General features: G+C 40.6%; 1 protein-coding gene across 2 annotated transcripts in view; it reads left to right on the top strand.

Annotated features, from left to right (window-relative positions):
- Nucleotides 1-581: 581 nt before the first annotated feature.
- Nucleotides 582-13,816, top strand: part of ADAMTS18 (ADAM metallopeptidase with thrombospondin type 1 motif 18) — a gene marked incomplete at its 3' end in the record, with an annotated part of 76,517 nt that continues 63,282 nt past the window's right edge. Inside the window, exons 1-3 of one of the 2 annotated variants that reach the window (XM_082005830.1) lie at nucleotides 582-777; nucleotides 938-1,016; nucleotides 2,910-3,226. In XM_082005830.1, the coding sequence (XP_081861956.1) occupies nucleotides 676-777; nucleotides 938-1,016; nucleotides 2,910-3,226 (498 nt within the window). In that variant the 5' untranslated portion in view covers nucleotides 582-675. Of the gene's footprint in view, nucleotides 829-937; nucleotides 1,017-2,909; nucleotides 3,227-13,816 lie in introns of both variants that reach the window. The other variant, XM_082005829.1, reaches the window with a different exon arrangement.

The following is a 13,816-nucleotide window of genomic DNA, read 5'->3' as shown; positions in this document are numbered from 1 at the left end:
TCGTGAAGCTACCTTTCAAAAGAACAGAAAATAGCAGCGCATTCTTTCCAAGCGGATGGTGCTTTGGAAGCTGCATGGCAGACGCCGGGCTCTACTCCGTCTCCCAGCATCATCGCAAAACCTCTGGCCCTGCTGATTAAGCCCTGTGGTCGGTGCCCCGTCTTGCCCCGGCCAGACTCCCCCGGTGCCTGCGCAGCTCGCCACAGGTGTGCCAGCTTTGCCGCTGCCCCGGCTCAGCCCTGCCGAGGCCCGGGGGCCGCCCGCCGCCCCCTCTCCCAGGTGCCTCCCCGCCTGCGCCCGCCAGTCGCGGCCCCGGCCCGGCCCGGCCCGGCCCCGCCGCCTCCCCATTGGTCCCGCCCGCCCGCTCCGCTCCCGCTCCGCGTCGCCCCCCGGGCGGCGGCCGCGCCGAGACGCGGCGCCGGAGGCAGCGCTGCCCCGCGGCGGCGGCGGCGGCGGCGGCTTAAAGCGTGCGCGCCGGCGGCGGCGGCGGCGGCGAGGGCGCGCTCACCTGGGCGCCGCTCCATGGGCTCCGCCGCCGCGCGCGGCGGGGGCGCGGCGCTGCGAGGCGGCCGCCGGGGCTGCGGCGGGGCAGCGCCCAGGTGACCATGCGGGGGATCCGGGCTCGCCCGCCGCGCGCTTCGGGGAGCAGGTAGCGCGCCAGGTGCACGGCGGAACATGGACTGTCTCCTGCTTGTCGTCTGGACGTTACCTGCCGCGATTCTCAGCGGCAGCTGCGTGCGGTCCCCGACCCTCCCGTGGCTTGGAAGCGCTGTAAAGGCAGGTCGAGAGCACTTTCTTTTGCAGTCGCCTAGTGTGCTTTCATACCAGGCTACTGCACAATTTCTGGTGCCTTGTCTTTCTGCCTTCCCTTGTCAAGTAAATCTCGCCCAATACTTCTTTTTTTCTCTCTCTTTTTTTTTTTTTTTTTCTCTTGCAGACCCTTCAGCTGTGCTGCCTCTGTTGCATGTCTCATGCAGCAACTTTAACCAGTGACAGCATCAGTGAATTGAATCATGGTTTGTATAGCTCTTTCTGTGTCTGTGTATATGAACATTTGCATGGATGCTTTTTTTTTTTTTTTTTTTTGGGGACTGAGCATTTAAAGGGAAGAAACCAAAGTGTTTGGGGAACGTAAAGTGAAAGCAAGTTGACTGCTGTAAAATAGCTAACCATGGGCAGAGATTAACTTGTTAAGCCTTGTGTGCAGAAGCTAAAAGGAACGATATGTAACAGCAAAGCAAATGAATGAGATGGTGAATACATCCGCGTTTACATGTGCGATTAGAAAGATGAATGTGTATGTAGCCACAACAACAAAACCTCATGCGTCTGTTATGGGAGCAATGAGCCAAAAGTAATGAACAGATTTGGGTGGGAGAGCGGAAGAAGCTGTGCAATGCAGGCTAAGGGAGAATAAACCTGGAGAGAAAGGACTGGTGTGAGTGAGAGCTCAGGAGCTGTTTGTCCCCAGGTTGCAGAGACTAACACTTAGATGCTGATGATTTTGGGAAGTCTGAAGTGCAGCATGTGCTTTTTATTGGGTGCGAGTGGAAACAAAGTGCAATAGAGAACCACACCAGGGTGCAGAAAGGAAAACCCTCTTGCACCCTATTGTCTGCTCACTGGGGGATTCCCTCTCTCCAGCAGCTGCTTGCATTTTTTGGCCACCAGCCTGCTTAGCGTCCTCAACTTCTGCCATTGATTAGCACCACTCGAGGAAAGTGAAAGCTCTTGATGTATTGTTTCCACTGTCTAAGCAAAAACAACCTATCACTGGTTTTGTTTTCAGCTTAATGTGTGTCCAATGAAGTCTACTCAGGCGAAGAGATTGATAGTTTTTGCAACATCTGTTACAACACAAGAAGGAGGGGGCTTTCTTCTTTTTTAACGATGTTACTTCGATTTAGGAAGAGAAGTGAATTGTTTTACTGTCAAATGCATGGACATCTTTAAGTATGCATAGAGAAATACAGCTTAAAAATGAAATGGGTTTGAGAAGCAGTTTATTCAGCATAATGACTCATAAAACCAGGAATAGGTGCAAAGGTCCTAGCTCAGCAAACGGCTAAAATTCAGACCCAGCTTCCAGGATACAAGTAATCCCTGCATGGCTAGATCAACAGCAATGGTAATGTACTTCAAGCTAGGCACCTGCTTATACAGTTAGCTGAATCATGGCCTCTATTTTTCCCTTTCTTGGGTGGTTGTGAGTAGGTCTTAGTCTTCTCACAAATGGTTTTGTAATTTTTCACATATTTTATCCAACGCAATAAACTTCTTTGACGTGCAATTAGCAATGGCTGACTAAAGGTTATTAGGTAGGATGTAATCTCTTTCTGCTGAAGGTCAGTTACAATTTGAAGCTCAGTCTAATCAAGTCACTACAAAGAGATGAGGTCTCACTCAGTTAAGGCATTAATAAATTAATCCTTTAATCCATTTGAACAAGTGGTACAGTTCTACAAAGTCTCAGTTATGGTTACCCCTACAGTGATATATTATATTTGCTGCATTCTTAGGGAAAGTTTAAAAAAAACCAAACCCTCGAACCAGAGCAGCCTTCACACTTGACAGCAATTAATAGAGGGGAGGGGAAAATCCACAGATCTGCTGGTGATGACAAATGTCTTCAGAAGAGTGATGGTGGGAATGTTCACAGTTATGCTAGTTAGTCTGTACCTCTCACTGGGGCAGAAAGGAAACAAACACTGTTTGAGAGCCTGTGTGACTTACAGGGGTGAATTTATGCAGTCAAGACTATACACACATAGCCTGCAGAGCTTTCAGACCATCCCCTAAATGAGGGAATGCTTCACGCCGTAGTGAAAGCCTGATGTTTACCATGTTAGAATGACGCTTACCTTATTTGTTAAATACAGAAGCTGACAGCTAACTTTTTATCATTACAGATTATGTATTTGTGACACCTGTCAAAGTGGATTCCAGTGGATCATACATTTCACATGATGTTTTGCACAGTACTAGGAGAAAGAGATCAACTCAGAGTTCAAAGAGTTCCTTGCACTACAAATTTTCAGCATTTGGACAGGAACTTCACTTAGAACTTAAACCTTCGACCATTTTAAGCAACAGTTTTATTGTCCAGGTACTTGGGAAAGATGGAGTCTCAAATTCTCAGGAACAAGAAATTGAGCAGTGTTTCTACCAGGGATTTATAAGGAATGATAGCACCTCTTCAGTAGCAATATCTACATGTGTAGGCTTGGTAAGTGTTTATTTAAAACAAATCAGCATTAAAAGTATTTTCATATGTGGAATAGTAGTTGAAGGTATGTAATTCATATAATATTCAGGATACTGTACACTGTTTGGTGGTTTTCCTAATACCACTAGTTGCTATTGCATTTTAGAGAGGAGGTTTAGTTGTAGCTAATGAATTGCCTCACACCCTTTGTATTTTTTTTTTTTTAATCACAGTCTTTCAGGAAAAAAAAACACAGAAGACTGGCTGGTAGTCCTAGTAATTATTCCATAGCAATTTTCATTTGTTATAGTTTGTGACAGTTTACACAGTTTTGCTTGCTCTTAGGTAAATGCTTTTCCTGCCTTTGTGAACTACCATGAATAAAGAAAAAACTTATCCATGAGCCTGTGAGAAAAAAGTATTATACCTAGGTTTGTCAGAAGCTTTAAGGAAGGGTGAATTTCCTAGCTCAGCAGGAGTTATGAACCAATTTCCCTTTGTTTCCTTTGACAATTCCAGCCTCATTTGGGTTTATAGATCTTGATTAGTTGGTCTCTTATGAATGTGTTAAATATTATCATTGCATATTTTCCATTTATGGCTGTCATCCAAGTTCATGAAAAATTATTGCTCACAAATGAATTTTTCAAAATACATTTGACAGTGCTCATTGCCTGCATAGAAGTTTTTACTGCTGTAGTTCAGAAGAATCATCTACAGAGTTATAGTTATTGATGGTTTTTAGGCTTATGCCCTTGTACTTGCAAAGCAGTCTCCTATGGATGCAGATTAAAGCAGTGACATTTAAGTGTTAGGTCTATGAAGCTATCTGTATGCTTTGTGATTGACTAAGGTCCAGAGGATATGTTGGGTCACCCTCTAGAAATCTGTTTTGCAAAGGTACTTGTCCATAAGGGCTATTAAACGGTGTGACAGGACCAAAAAAGGAGCACTTGAGACACCCAGTGTTTCCTTTGAAATAGTAGTCAGTGACTTGAGAAGAGGGTGGCTCATTAGGAAGAGCTGTTGAATACTGATAAGTGGTTGAAGTAGTCTGGATTGTATTTTGAATGCTCTACCTTTTTTCTCAGCAAGTTAGAGGAATTAGTATCTTGCAGACCATTTTGACAGTTGCAAATGTGACTTTGGAGCAGGTGCCAGGAACTGGAATGAAGCTTTCTTTTGTTTTTTTAAGTTGTGTTTGTAGTGCTAAACTGTAAATATCAGATGTGCTTAGTTGTTTCTGTGGGAGCTTAATTTTCACAACTGCTAGCTTTTACCAAACTTCTTCAGGAAAAAAACCCCTGTTTTCACTTATGGCAGTGTTTGTCTCTTTCTCTGAGAGAAGTGCTCTACCTACACACAGCAGTTACAGTTTGGGTGATCTCCCCTATTTGGTCACGTTTTGTTTTTTAACATGCTTTATGAGCTAAGTGAAGCTGGGCTTGTCAAGTCTTGTTTGGAGAAGGAAGGTTCAAGTCTGCCTCAGGTCACAGAGAAACAGAATGTGGTGATCTTAACTGAGACTGAAATGGATCTTTTACCACTGTCTCGACATAGAGATTGTTATGACTGTTAAGCTTCGCTTAGAAAAGATCCAGAAACTGATCAAGAAAGAATAAATATTGTGGCATGAACAAATTTATTATGGCAGAACCTTTTTTAGTACCTAGGTTATCACCAATTAGAATCCCTCTCTTTCTTTAATCGGTTTCAAGGTTAATAGATTTCACCTTGATTTGTTATTTTAAACTGGTAAATGAAGTAAACCTTTACTTATAATAATCTTCTGCAGAGTAGGTATCACAAATAAAGTATAATTGTTCCTTTCTCCCTATCCATTTATTAACTTCAGTGCACCTAATGAATCCCAGGCAAATTATCAACAAGATTCTTAGTCTTTCAGTTTGCAAGGCTGCCTTCTTAAAAATATGTCGTCAGCTGTCTGTAATGACAACCACGTCATTTTTTACTGTGATCCAAATTCAGTAATCATATGTTAAGTCTGGATGCTGTGCTCTGATCAAGAGAACCTTGTGAATAGCTTCTATATCCTCTTTGCACCAACTACTTTTGTCACTTGGTTGCCCTTCTTTCCTATTTGCTTTGTTCACTGCAATTAAACCGAAAGTGGTGTTTCTTCTATATGGTTGGTAGCACTAATCTTTCCATTGTTCCTTTCATTAGCAATAGCTTCTCTACAATAAAACTGCAGTGACCCATTCTTTCAAGCCTGGAACACCACAATGTGATTTGGAAGCAATTGCATTTCAATAGACTACAGGGACTCTTTGATCTAATTTTTTGGATGACCTAGAGTATTCAGTCATTCAGCTGTCTGTTATCTGCCATTGCCTGCAGAGTAGACTTTTGAGAAAGTCTATATGAAATGGTTTGTTAGGCAGGATGACCTTAACTTAACACTGGAAAGGAGCAAGAATTTGTTGCTTTGGTATAGATCTGTTAAGAGATGTGTGTATCTCACCTTTTAATAGCTTAGTTGACAGTAAGGCCCCACATTTTTATGCTGATTTGTTAATTTGAGACCAAATGTTTCCATCAGTCAACACAATTTTCGTGATGTGCCAGAAGGCAAAACGATCTATGCTCTTTATCTAAATAAGTACACTAATACATTAAGTTAGCATTTTAGGAGATGTGTACAAGTTTACTATGAGTACTGTCTCTTGCCTTTTCACCATCAAAGTGTTTAGGTGCTTAAACAAGAAACTTGCTTTCTTCTGTCTTCTGCCCTTTCAGACTTCAGTCAGCATCCTATGCTTGCTGGAGCATCTGTTATGCAGCATGAAAGCTGTGATTTTATTATTTTTTTTAAATGAAATTATCTTGTATGCAAGAAATCTTGTTTAGATCTTCCTAAATGTCTGTTTCACCATTGAGTAGCAGCATTGTACTCGGTGATAAAAGAGTATGACAGATTTATTACAATTCAAGCTTATGTTGTACATCACACAGACTTTCTCAGTCATTTTATCAGAAGTGCTCAAAAGACGCATGTACTCATACACCTCCAGAAAAATGTGTTCTGGACTATCGGTGGAGAATATGATACATTCCCTCCAAAGAGGTTGTGATAATTTTTTTCATTTTCATATATTTTGTTAATACATTCTCACTCTCGGGGATATTTTTGTTTTTTTAACTCTTACAACTTTAGGTCAATGAGTTAATTTATGTTAGTAAATACAAAACTAGCTTCACTCTTTGGTATCATCTTAGTGTGGCTCGAATAGAAATGAATGCAAAATTTTCAACTCTGTTCTCCACTGATATTCATTATTACTTTTAATAAAAGTCTTCTGTGACTCCAGCGTGACTTCTTGGAGTTTCCTTCAATCCCTTGTGTTCTCCCCATTGATATATCCAGGCCACTGGTTTGTCTTGCTGCTTCATCCTCTGCTTACGTTCTCCAATTCAAGCTGTTCATTCTTCCAAAATTCAATTTCTTTACAATCTCTTACTTGAGCTAATTCTTACTTACTCTAATTACATTGTTTTATTACTATTTAGTAATATATTATTACTTCTAATTGCCTTTAGTTATCCAACTGGGAGGCAGACTATGCCAAATCCATAGAATGCAGGGGGTTTTCAGGTTTTCTGAAGGAGATGATGCTGGCCACTTTTAGAATAAGAACACGTTTTTAGGACTTATTCAGTGTGGCTATATCTCAACCTCATTCCTGTTGCCCGTTCTCATCCACATGTTGTGCTATCTCATCTGCATTACAAACAGATACCTATTGTAGGTTCACCATCTTTAACTCCACTTTCATGATGACATTGTCTGCAAAAGCCTTACTACTGTCTTCCTAGTCTGTGTCTAAACTGTGTGTTGTTTTTCTCTCTTTGTATGCTAGTTCTTGTCTTTTTTCTGTCTCCTTATGTTAGGTCTGTGTATACATAATCTCTTGTATAAAGTGAGTTGTTTGCAGTCACACAGTAAATCAGGGCAGAATACAAGAGAACCCCAGTGCTGTCAGTAGTCCAGTTGTGTTCTAGAGACATTCTTAAAAGTAATTTATAACTGTGCATTTAGGAGCAGCAGTCACATTCTCTTTGTGAACAAGAACTCTCTTACAAAGTCAAACAAGTTTAGACTACGGTCCAATACGCAACGTAGAAGACGGTGAACATACTGAATGAGTAGTTTATTATATAGCATTTGTGGGGATGTTGCTGCTATTTGGTGGAGGAGACAGGTGAGGAAATATAGCAAGTACATACATACAACATAAAGGAAATCTCCTACCGTTACATCACAGAGGAGACACACAGGTTTATTCTGGATCAGAGAGAAAATCAGGACAGTTCAGTGGAACAGTGCAGGTCCTTTAAAGCTATATGATACACAGTTTTACTGTCCAGGCCAAAGCCAGCCCTAAGCAAACGCACTAGCATGGAGGCCTGAGAGGCTGCACCTGCTTACACTAGAGGTGAATGTGGGCCATTCTTTCCCTTTTATTTAGGTACTTCAGTTAGAAGAATGGAGTCAGCTTCATGCACTAGCTAGTGCCCTCCTTTGTTTTTGGTAAGATGTGATTGAATCTTTCATTATAAGGGGCCTCTTTCTCTTGTCTCAAGTTCTGTTATGTTTGTTAGTGTCTAGTCAAGGGAAGAGAAAGAGGAGGGAAGGATGAATCATGTTACACTCACTGAGCTGTCAGAGGAGTCTACAACTGGAGAAAGGGTTAGATGTAGCACTGAGAGATAAACAGGAGATGTATTAATTCAATGGAAGTTGTGTGTGCATGTCTGAGGGCAGGACTTTGCTCAAAGTATCAAAGAAGCCACAAAATTAAAGCTTCTTAACGCAGTCTGGCCACCTAAGAGGCAGGCAGGCAAGGCAACTCATGTACCCATTCTTTGTAGTCGTTTAATTGCACTCTGTATTAGCATTATGTAAGTTCATGCTAACAACAGCCTCTTATTCCTAGAGCTCACACTTTAAGTCCAATTAAATATGTTGAGACAAATCCCAAGGTTCTCATGCAGACGAACTCCCATCAAAATCAGTGAGCCAGACTGCTGGTAAAAGTACAACATAATTGCTTTTTGCAGTGAGGTTCTTTTAGAAACCTACAGCTGTAAAAATAGGACAAAATTTGGCCCAGTGGGACCTTGAAGAGAAACTACGTACAGAACTGGTGATTTGACTCATTTTTAGTCCATCCACAAGTCCGTATACAAACCCTACATTTTCTGCCTGGTACATTTTCTGCTGGTATAATTACCAGCACAACATGCTTGTATACCAGGCGTTGTTCTCTTTGACTTTCATTATATTCACACACCATTACACCTCCACCCTTTAGAAAACAAACTGTGTTTTACAGGATCATCATTTTGTACACTGTTTTGATGGACATTTTGCCATTATTCACTCCATAATATGGTAAAGATGAAAATAAGAAAAATCTTTACAGGAAAATGAGGTGACAATGGCAAAAAGCCATATTCCTGAAGATATTTTAAATCATACTAGACAAATACAAGACACTTTTTCTGGTCTCAGCATTGAATTGACTGCTGATGGGGAATGAATTGTGTGATTAGATTATTGATTGCCCTGCTCCGTATCTGTCTGATAAGCTTTCTGTTTAACTCTGGCTTTAGCTCTGCAAGACAAAGACAGTGTTATCCCAGGCATTTTGACCCTACTGATTCATGATGGGTAGGAGATGGAATTAAAGAGGATTAATGATGGAGAAGTAATCAGCTTCTGCTGGACAGGCAAAGCAATAAGTAAGAGAGGTTGCATTTCTTCTAGGCTTTGTATTTAAAAAACATGGGAACCTGGAACGTACATAGAGGAAATACTGTGTCACTGAGAGCACTTTGGCTCCATCAGCCTGCACGCAGTGGGCTGTGGATGCAGAACAGCTCACAAGAGTGTCCGCAGGAGCTGGTCCCCTCAGTCATTTTTGCCTGCTCCATTATTGCTCAGCTGGCAGTAAGAGCATGGATATTGTTTGTTGGTGTAGTTCAAACCAAACTTCGGGCTATTGGAGCACCACTGCTTGCACCCTTAAAACAGTTCCAGAAACAGGGAGCCATCCATTTGTACATCAATAGGCAGTTCATCCTGGCATTTCTTGTTAAGCAGCAGTCTTATCATGACTTCTAAAGGAATTAGTAGACTCTATCTATAGTTGAAATGTCAGCATTTTTCTTGCTGTAGCAAAGTCTTTCCACAAAGCTTAGTTCCCACACTTTCCCTAGTCCATTAGAGAGAAGCTTATAGTCAAATATCCTCATAAGGGTCAGGAGAGGATGACCTGTCTGCACAGACTTGACCTCTTCATAACAGGATGTCTTTGATGTAAATGAGGATTTTTATTTTAAGCGCCACTATTTTCATTTGGACTATACTGTCTCTGCTGCCGAGATGCAACATATTCTTTTCTGCACAGCTGTGAACTGCTGAACATCTGAAATATTTCAGGCAGATTCTAATAACTAATGTCTGCTTTCAGTCACTAATAATTAACTAAACAAGGCTTTATTTCTGTATTTTTCCCCTTCTTCCTCCACTTCAGAAATGTTTGAGGAAGATACCAGGTTTCCAGACCTGGTGTGTAAAGGCTTTTGTTTACCCAAAGCACAATGACAGTCTGTGAAACTGTAGTTCAAGTCCAACTCAAGCAGCCCACTCCTGGAGCTTTGTACCTGACACACTGCAGTAGAGTGGAAAGCACAGGAGTATCTTGGTTGTGCCCTGGCCCTGGCACAGAGTCCATTTAATTTGATCAAACAGTGGTATCAAAACTGTTTTTAAACATTTTTTTTTGCCAAGCTTAGTCTCTCTGCAAAACCAGTGCCCTGGTTATCATGACAGCTTTGTGATTTGTGCACTTGTACTCAGTTGGGAACTTGACTTTGATTCGACGTAGGCTGCCTAGTTACAACTGGTCTGGATGGTCACTGGGAGTTTGTTACCAGCTCCATAAGTCCCTCAGGCAGTTTGGCACCTACAGGTTTTGTTTGTCACAGTTACATTTAAGTCTACAAGATATTTAAGATAATGTTTTCTAATTTGCATCTTTTTAGGGAAGGGTTTGTGCTTCTGATGCATGGTGTGTCCCATACTCTTCGAAAGAGATGATAGTTTGATCATTGGGACTGCTGTCCAGTATTGCAAATAGCGAGAGAAGGACAGAGGCCTAAAGACTGTTTCCAATGTCTGTGGTTTTGAAATTTGCAGTCCATGCATGGGGGCAAGATGAAAGTCGGGGCCATGCTAGACACAGCAGAGCTGTGATGCCAATAATATATTGGTCAATTCTTTAAGACCATTTCAGAGCTATCTGCATCTGATTTCATTCTCTCCTGAGCATGAGTGATGTTGTTGACTCACAGTTTTATAGCTCTCTAGGGATTTTATAGAAAATACCTGCTTTCTCTTTTTGGAATTTGCAGTGTCCAGTGATAACCTAACAGCAGCCCCACTACGGTCAGCAGCCTTTTTAGTCATCAGAAGCATTCCCTCTGCCTTGACTCCTGACCACATGCAGAAGCTGTTAGCTCTGTGTCCCTTATTTTGTAACGGTCTTCTCTCAGTGAGCTGGCAAGAGACGGGTTAAACTTTGTTATCTCTGCCGTGAGAGCTAGCAGTGGACCTACGGCGAGTTATATCAGCTGAAAGTCAGACTTTGGTATCTTTTTTCTAAAAACCACTTATTTTGTGTTAGGAAGGCTCTGACTAGCCCTTAAATGGTATCTGAAATGAAATTTAATGGCTAATTACATTACAAACAATGTTTTCTTCTGTCTTTTTGATCATGTCACTAGGAGCAGAAATGTTGGTTCTTTCTTGCCTTTTCTTATCCCATTTTAATCCCAATTCTGTTGCTGCAGGTCTAGCATAAATTACAGTATGCTAAAGGAATTTCCTATTGATTTGCTCTGACAGTGATTTGACCAGCTATGCAAATAGCTGATGGAAGCAGAACTTATCTTTGGTTCAGACAGTAGAGCATTGACTAAAGCTTTGAGGTAAACATTTACAGAAGAAACCTGAAATCATAATGCCGTGTAGCTTAGCACAATTTACAAACATGTATTAATTAAGCTTCAGTACTGGCTTTACTATGTGTTAGATGAGAACAGCATCCTGGCTCATAATAGGTTGACATTAGTAACCTTTTATTGTTTATCATGCTCGGAAGTCACTAAGAATGAGGGTGAAGAAATGTCAAATAATCAGGTCATATGCAAGTGAATGAGTCTTGATGGTTGAAGCTCAGTACCGTGGGAACCATTATTGTCCAAAGTAATTTCTGGAACATGCAAGTTAATTTATTTTTTACAATGTTGGTTCATAAGCTGGGGAAATCTACAAACAAGTTGACCAGTCAGATGAAAGTCCTTTTCCTCAAGCTCATATGTGGCTGCCCAGCTAGTTCCTGCCAAAAAATGGTAAAAGAAAAAAGCTTGATGACAAAGATAATAGGTCTTGAAGTTATTCTTACTGGAATAACAAGGCCCAGCACAAATGTGCTTAATAGAAGAAGGAAGCTGAGGCAATAAAGTGATATTTACTTGCACAGACAATAGGGCGTTGCCTTTTCACTCTTCTGTGGCATTAGCATTTCTAGCTGCCCCACTATGTACACAGCACACTCATGGCTTTATTCTCTGAGAACTGGATTCTTGCTGTTCACAGTGGGATCACTTGAATGCTTGTGCCTGCCTGCCTAATATATGTTAATTGAAGGACTTTTGTGTCACAACATCTTTATTAATATTAATGGAATGAGATTTTTAATGGACCTATACGAAATATGCTTGACCTAGCTTGTGCCCTCAGTTTTGTTTTTATACTCTGCAGCACAGTGTGGCTTCCAACTAATTTAAGAACGTAATATTATATTCTGTGGCAGAATACACAAACTAATGAAACATGGATTAGTCTTCAGATCTGAAGTTCCTTTGCCATGAGATACAAAATTTATGTAACATCAGAATATAATTAGTTGTTTTTTTTTTAAATCATGAAACTAAAACCAGAATTTTTTTTATGCAAATTATTGCACTTCAGTGAAAAGAGTAAGAATTTAAAAATAATTCTATCTTGGGCAGACTTGTCTTGTGCCACACACTCATTCTTTTTTTGGAAGAAGTCATCAAAATGGTAAGTTTTGAAATTAGGCTAGACTAAACATCAAGAAATACTTCAAGTTAATATTATAATTAAAGTATAATCTGGTCACGGTAAGCGATAGGTATAAATGCTGTAACAGTGTCAGAGAAAGAAGTTTAAAGTTTTCTAAAAATGTGGCTACCCAGTTTCATTTCTTGTTAACACTTGACAATAAGATATGCTGTTTGTTTTGGTAGATGCAAGTATAAATTAAAGATTAAAATACTGATCTTGGGCTAGGGCCAAGATTAAGTTTTTGCAGCGCACTGTGGATGATTACAGTATGGACAAGAAAAATGCTTCTGTCACTTTTGCACTTTTTTGTTACTTTTTCTGACAAAGAATCATTCCTTATAGTCTGCTCTATGTTACGTTGTTTGCAATAGATGTCTGTGAAATCACTGTAGAGACCAGCCTACTACAACCGTATCTCCAGCCCCCAGTTGTTTTCTGTGTTTGCTGGCTTCTCTTCATGCTAGAAGCCATGCTGAACTGGTAAAGTCAAGTTTCTCAATCAGCCTGTGACACATGAAATACCAATGAAAGGACAGTTTGGACCAGAAGCTGAATCAGAAGGAGAGGCTGATAGATTACCAGGGACAGTTGAAGCTGGGAACAAATATGTGTCAGGCTTTGGTCTTAGACTATGACTGTTGGACCAGTTCTATTTACAGGTTTTCAGCTTTTGGGCTATAATGCCATGAGAAGTTTATTTTTGTTGTAATTTTCCAAACATTTATTGAAAAACAGCTTTCTAGTGTGAAGAATAGCACCACAACACTAAATTAGTTGGAAATAACTTGAGGGCTGAGGAAATAGTATTTTTGTTGTTGTTGTGGCTGTTCACATGATTTATTTAATCATTTTAAAGATTATAGTTTGGGAAAGTCAGGAACACACTCTAATGTGAGGAAACAAAACAGAAGGAAATGTTATTCACCCAGAATGAAGGTCTGTCTTTTGCAAACTAGCATTTGTGCATAGCAAACATCAGTCTTCCTCCACAGCCCTACTTCTGTGTTAGGTTTAAGAAGATAAGGAGCATTTCCCCATGGGGCTATGTTTCTTGCTTACCATCAGCCTGCTCTGAATGGCCCATGTGTTCCAAAATACCTCCGTGGATATGCCACAGGCCCTTAATGACAGCTTAGCCTCTGGACATGACTTTTTGCATTTTGCTTGCCAGTAAAAAGGAAGAGAAATTTATATATACATACATATCTATACTGATGCACTGAATTGGTTCCAGTCCTTTAATCTTGATTTTACAAAGGACAGTGCAATTCAGTGTCCGTTTTCTGTGAAATATATTAATATATTTGTATTGACATGAAGTTGCACAAGGCAGTGTTTTTTACAGCTGTTATCTTGTCTGCCATTCAATAACATGCTAGCAAAATAGTAATGATCATTTAAATCAACACCTTTGTGTTTCTTCCGGGAAGAGA

This window comes from Phaethon aethereus, assembly GCF_964289735.1.
Source record: "Phaethon aethereus genome assembly, chromosome: 13".
NCBI lineage: Eukaryota > Metazoa > Chordata > Aves > Phaethontiformes > Phaethontidae > Phaethon > Phaethon aethereus.
The sequence above is the reverse complement of the archived record's forward strand: the minus strand, read 5'-3'. Positions and strand labels throughout refer to the sequence as shown.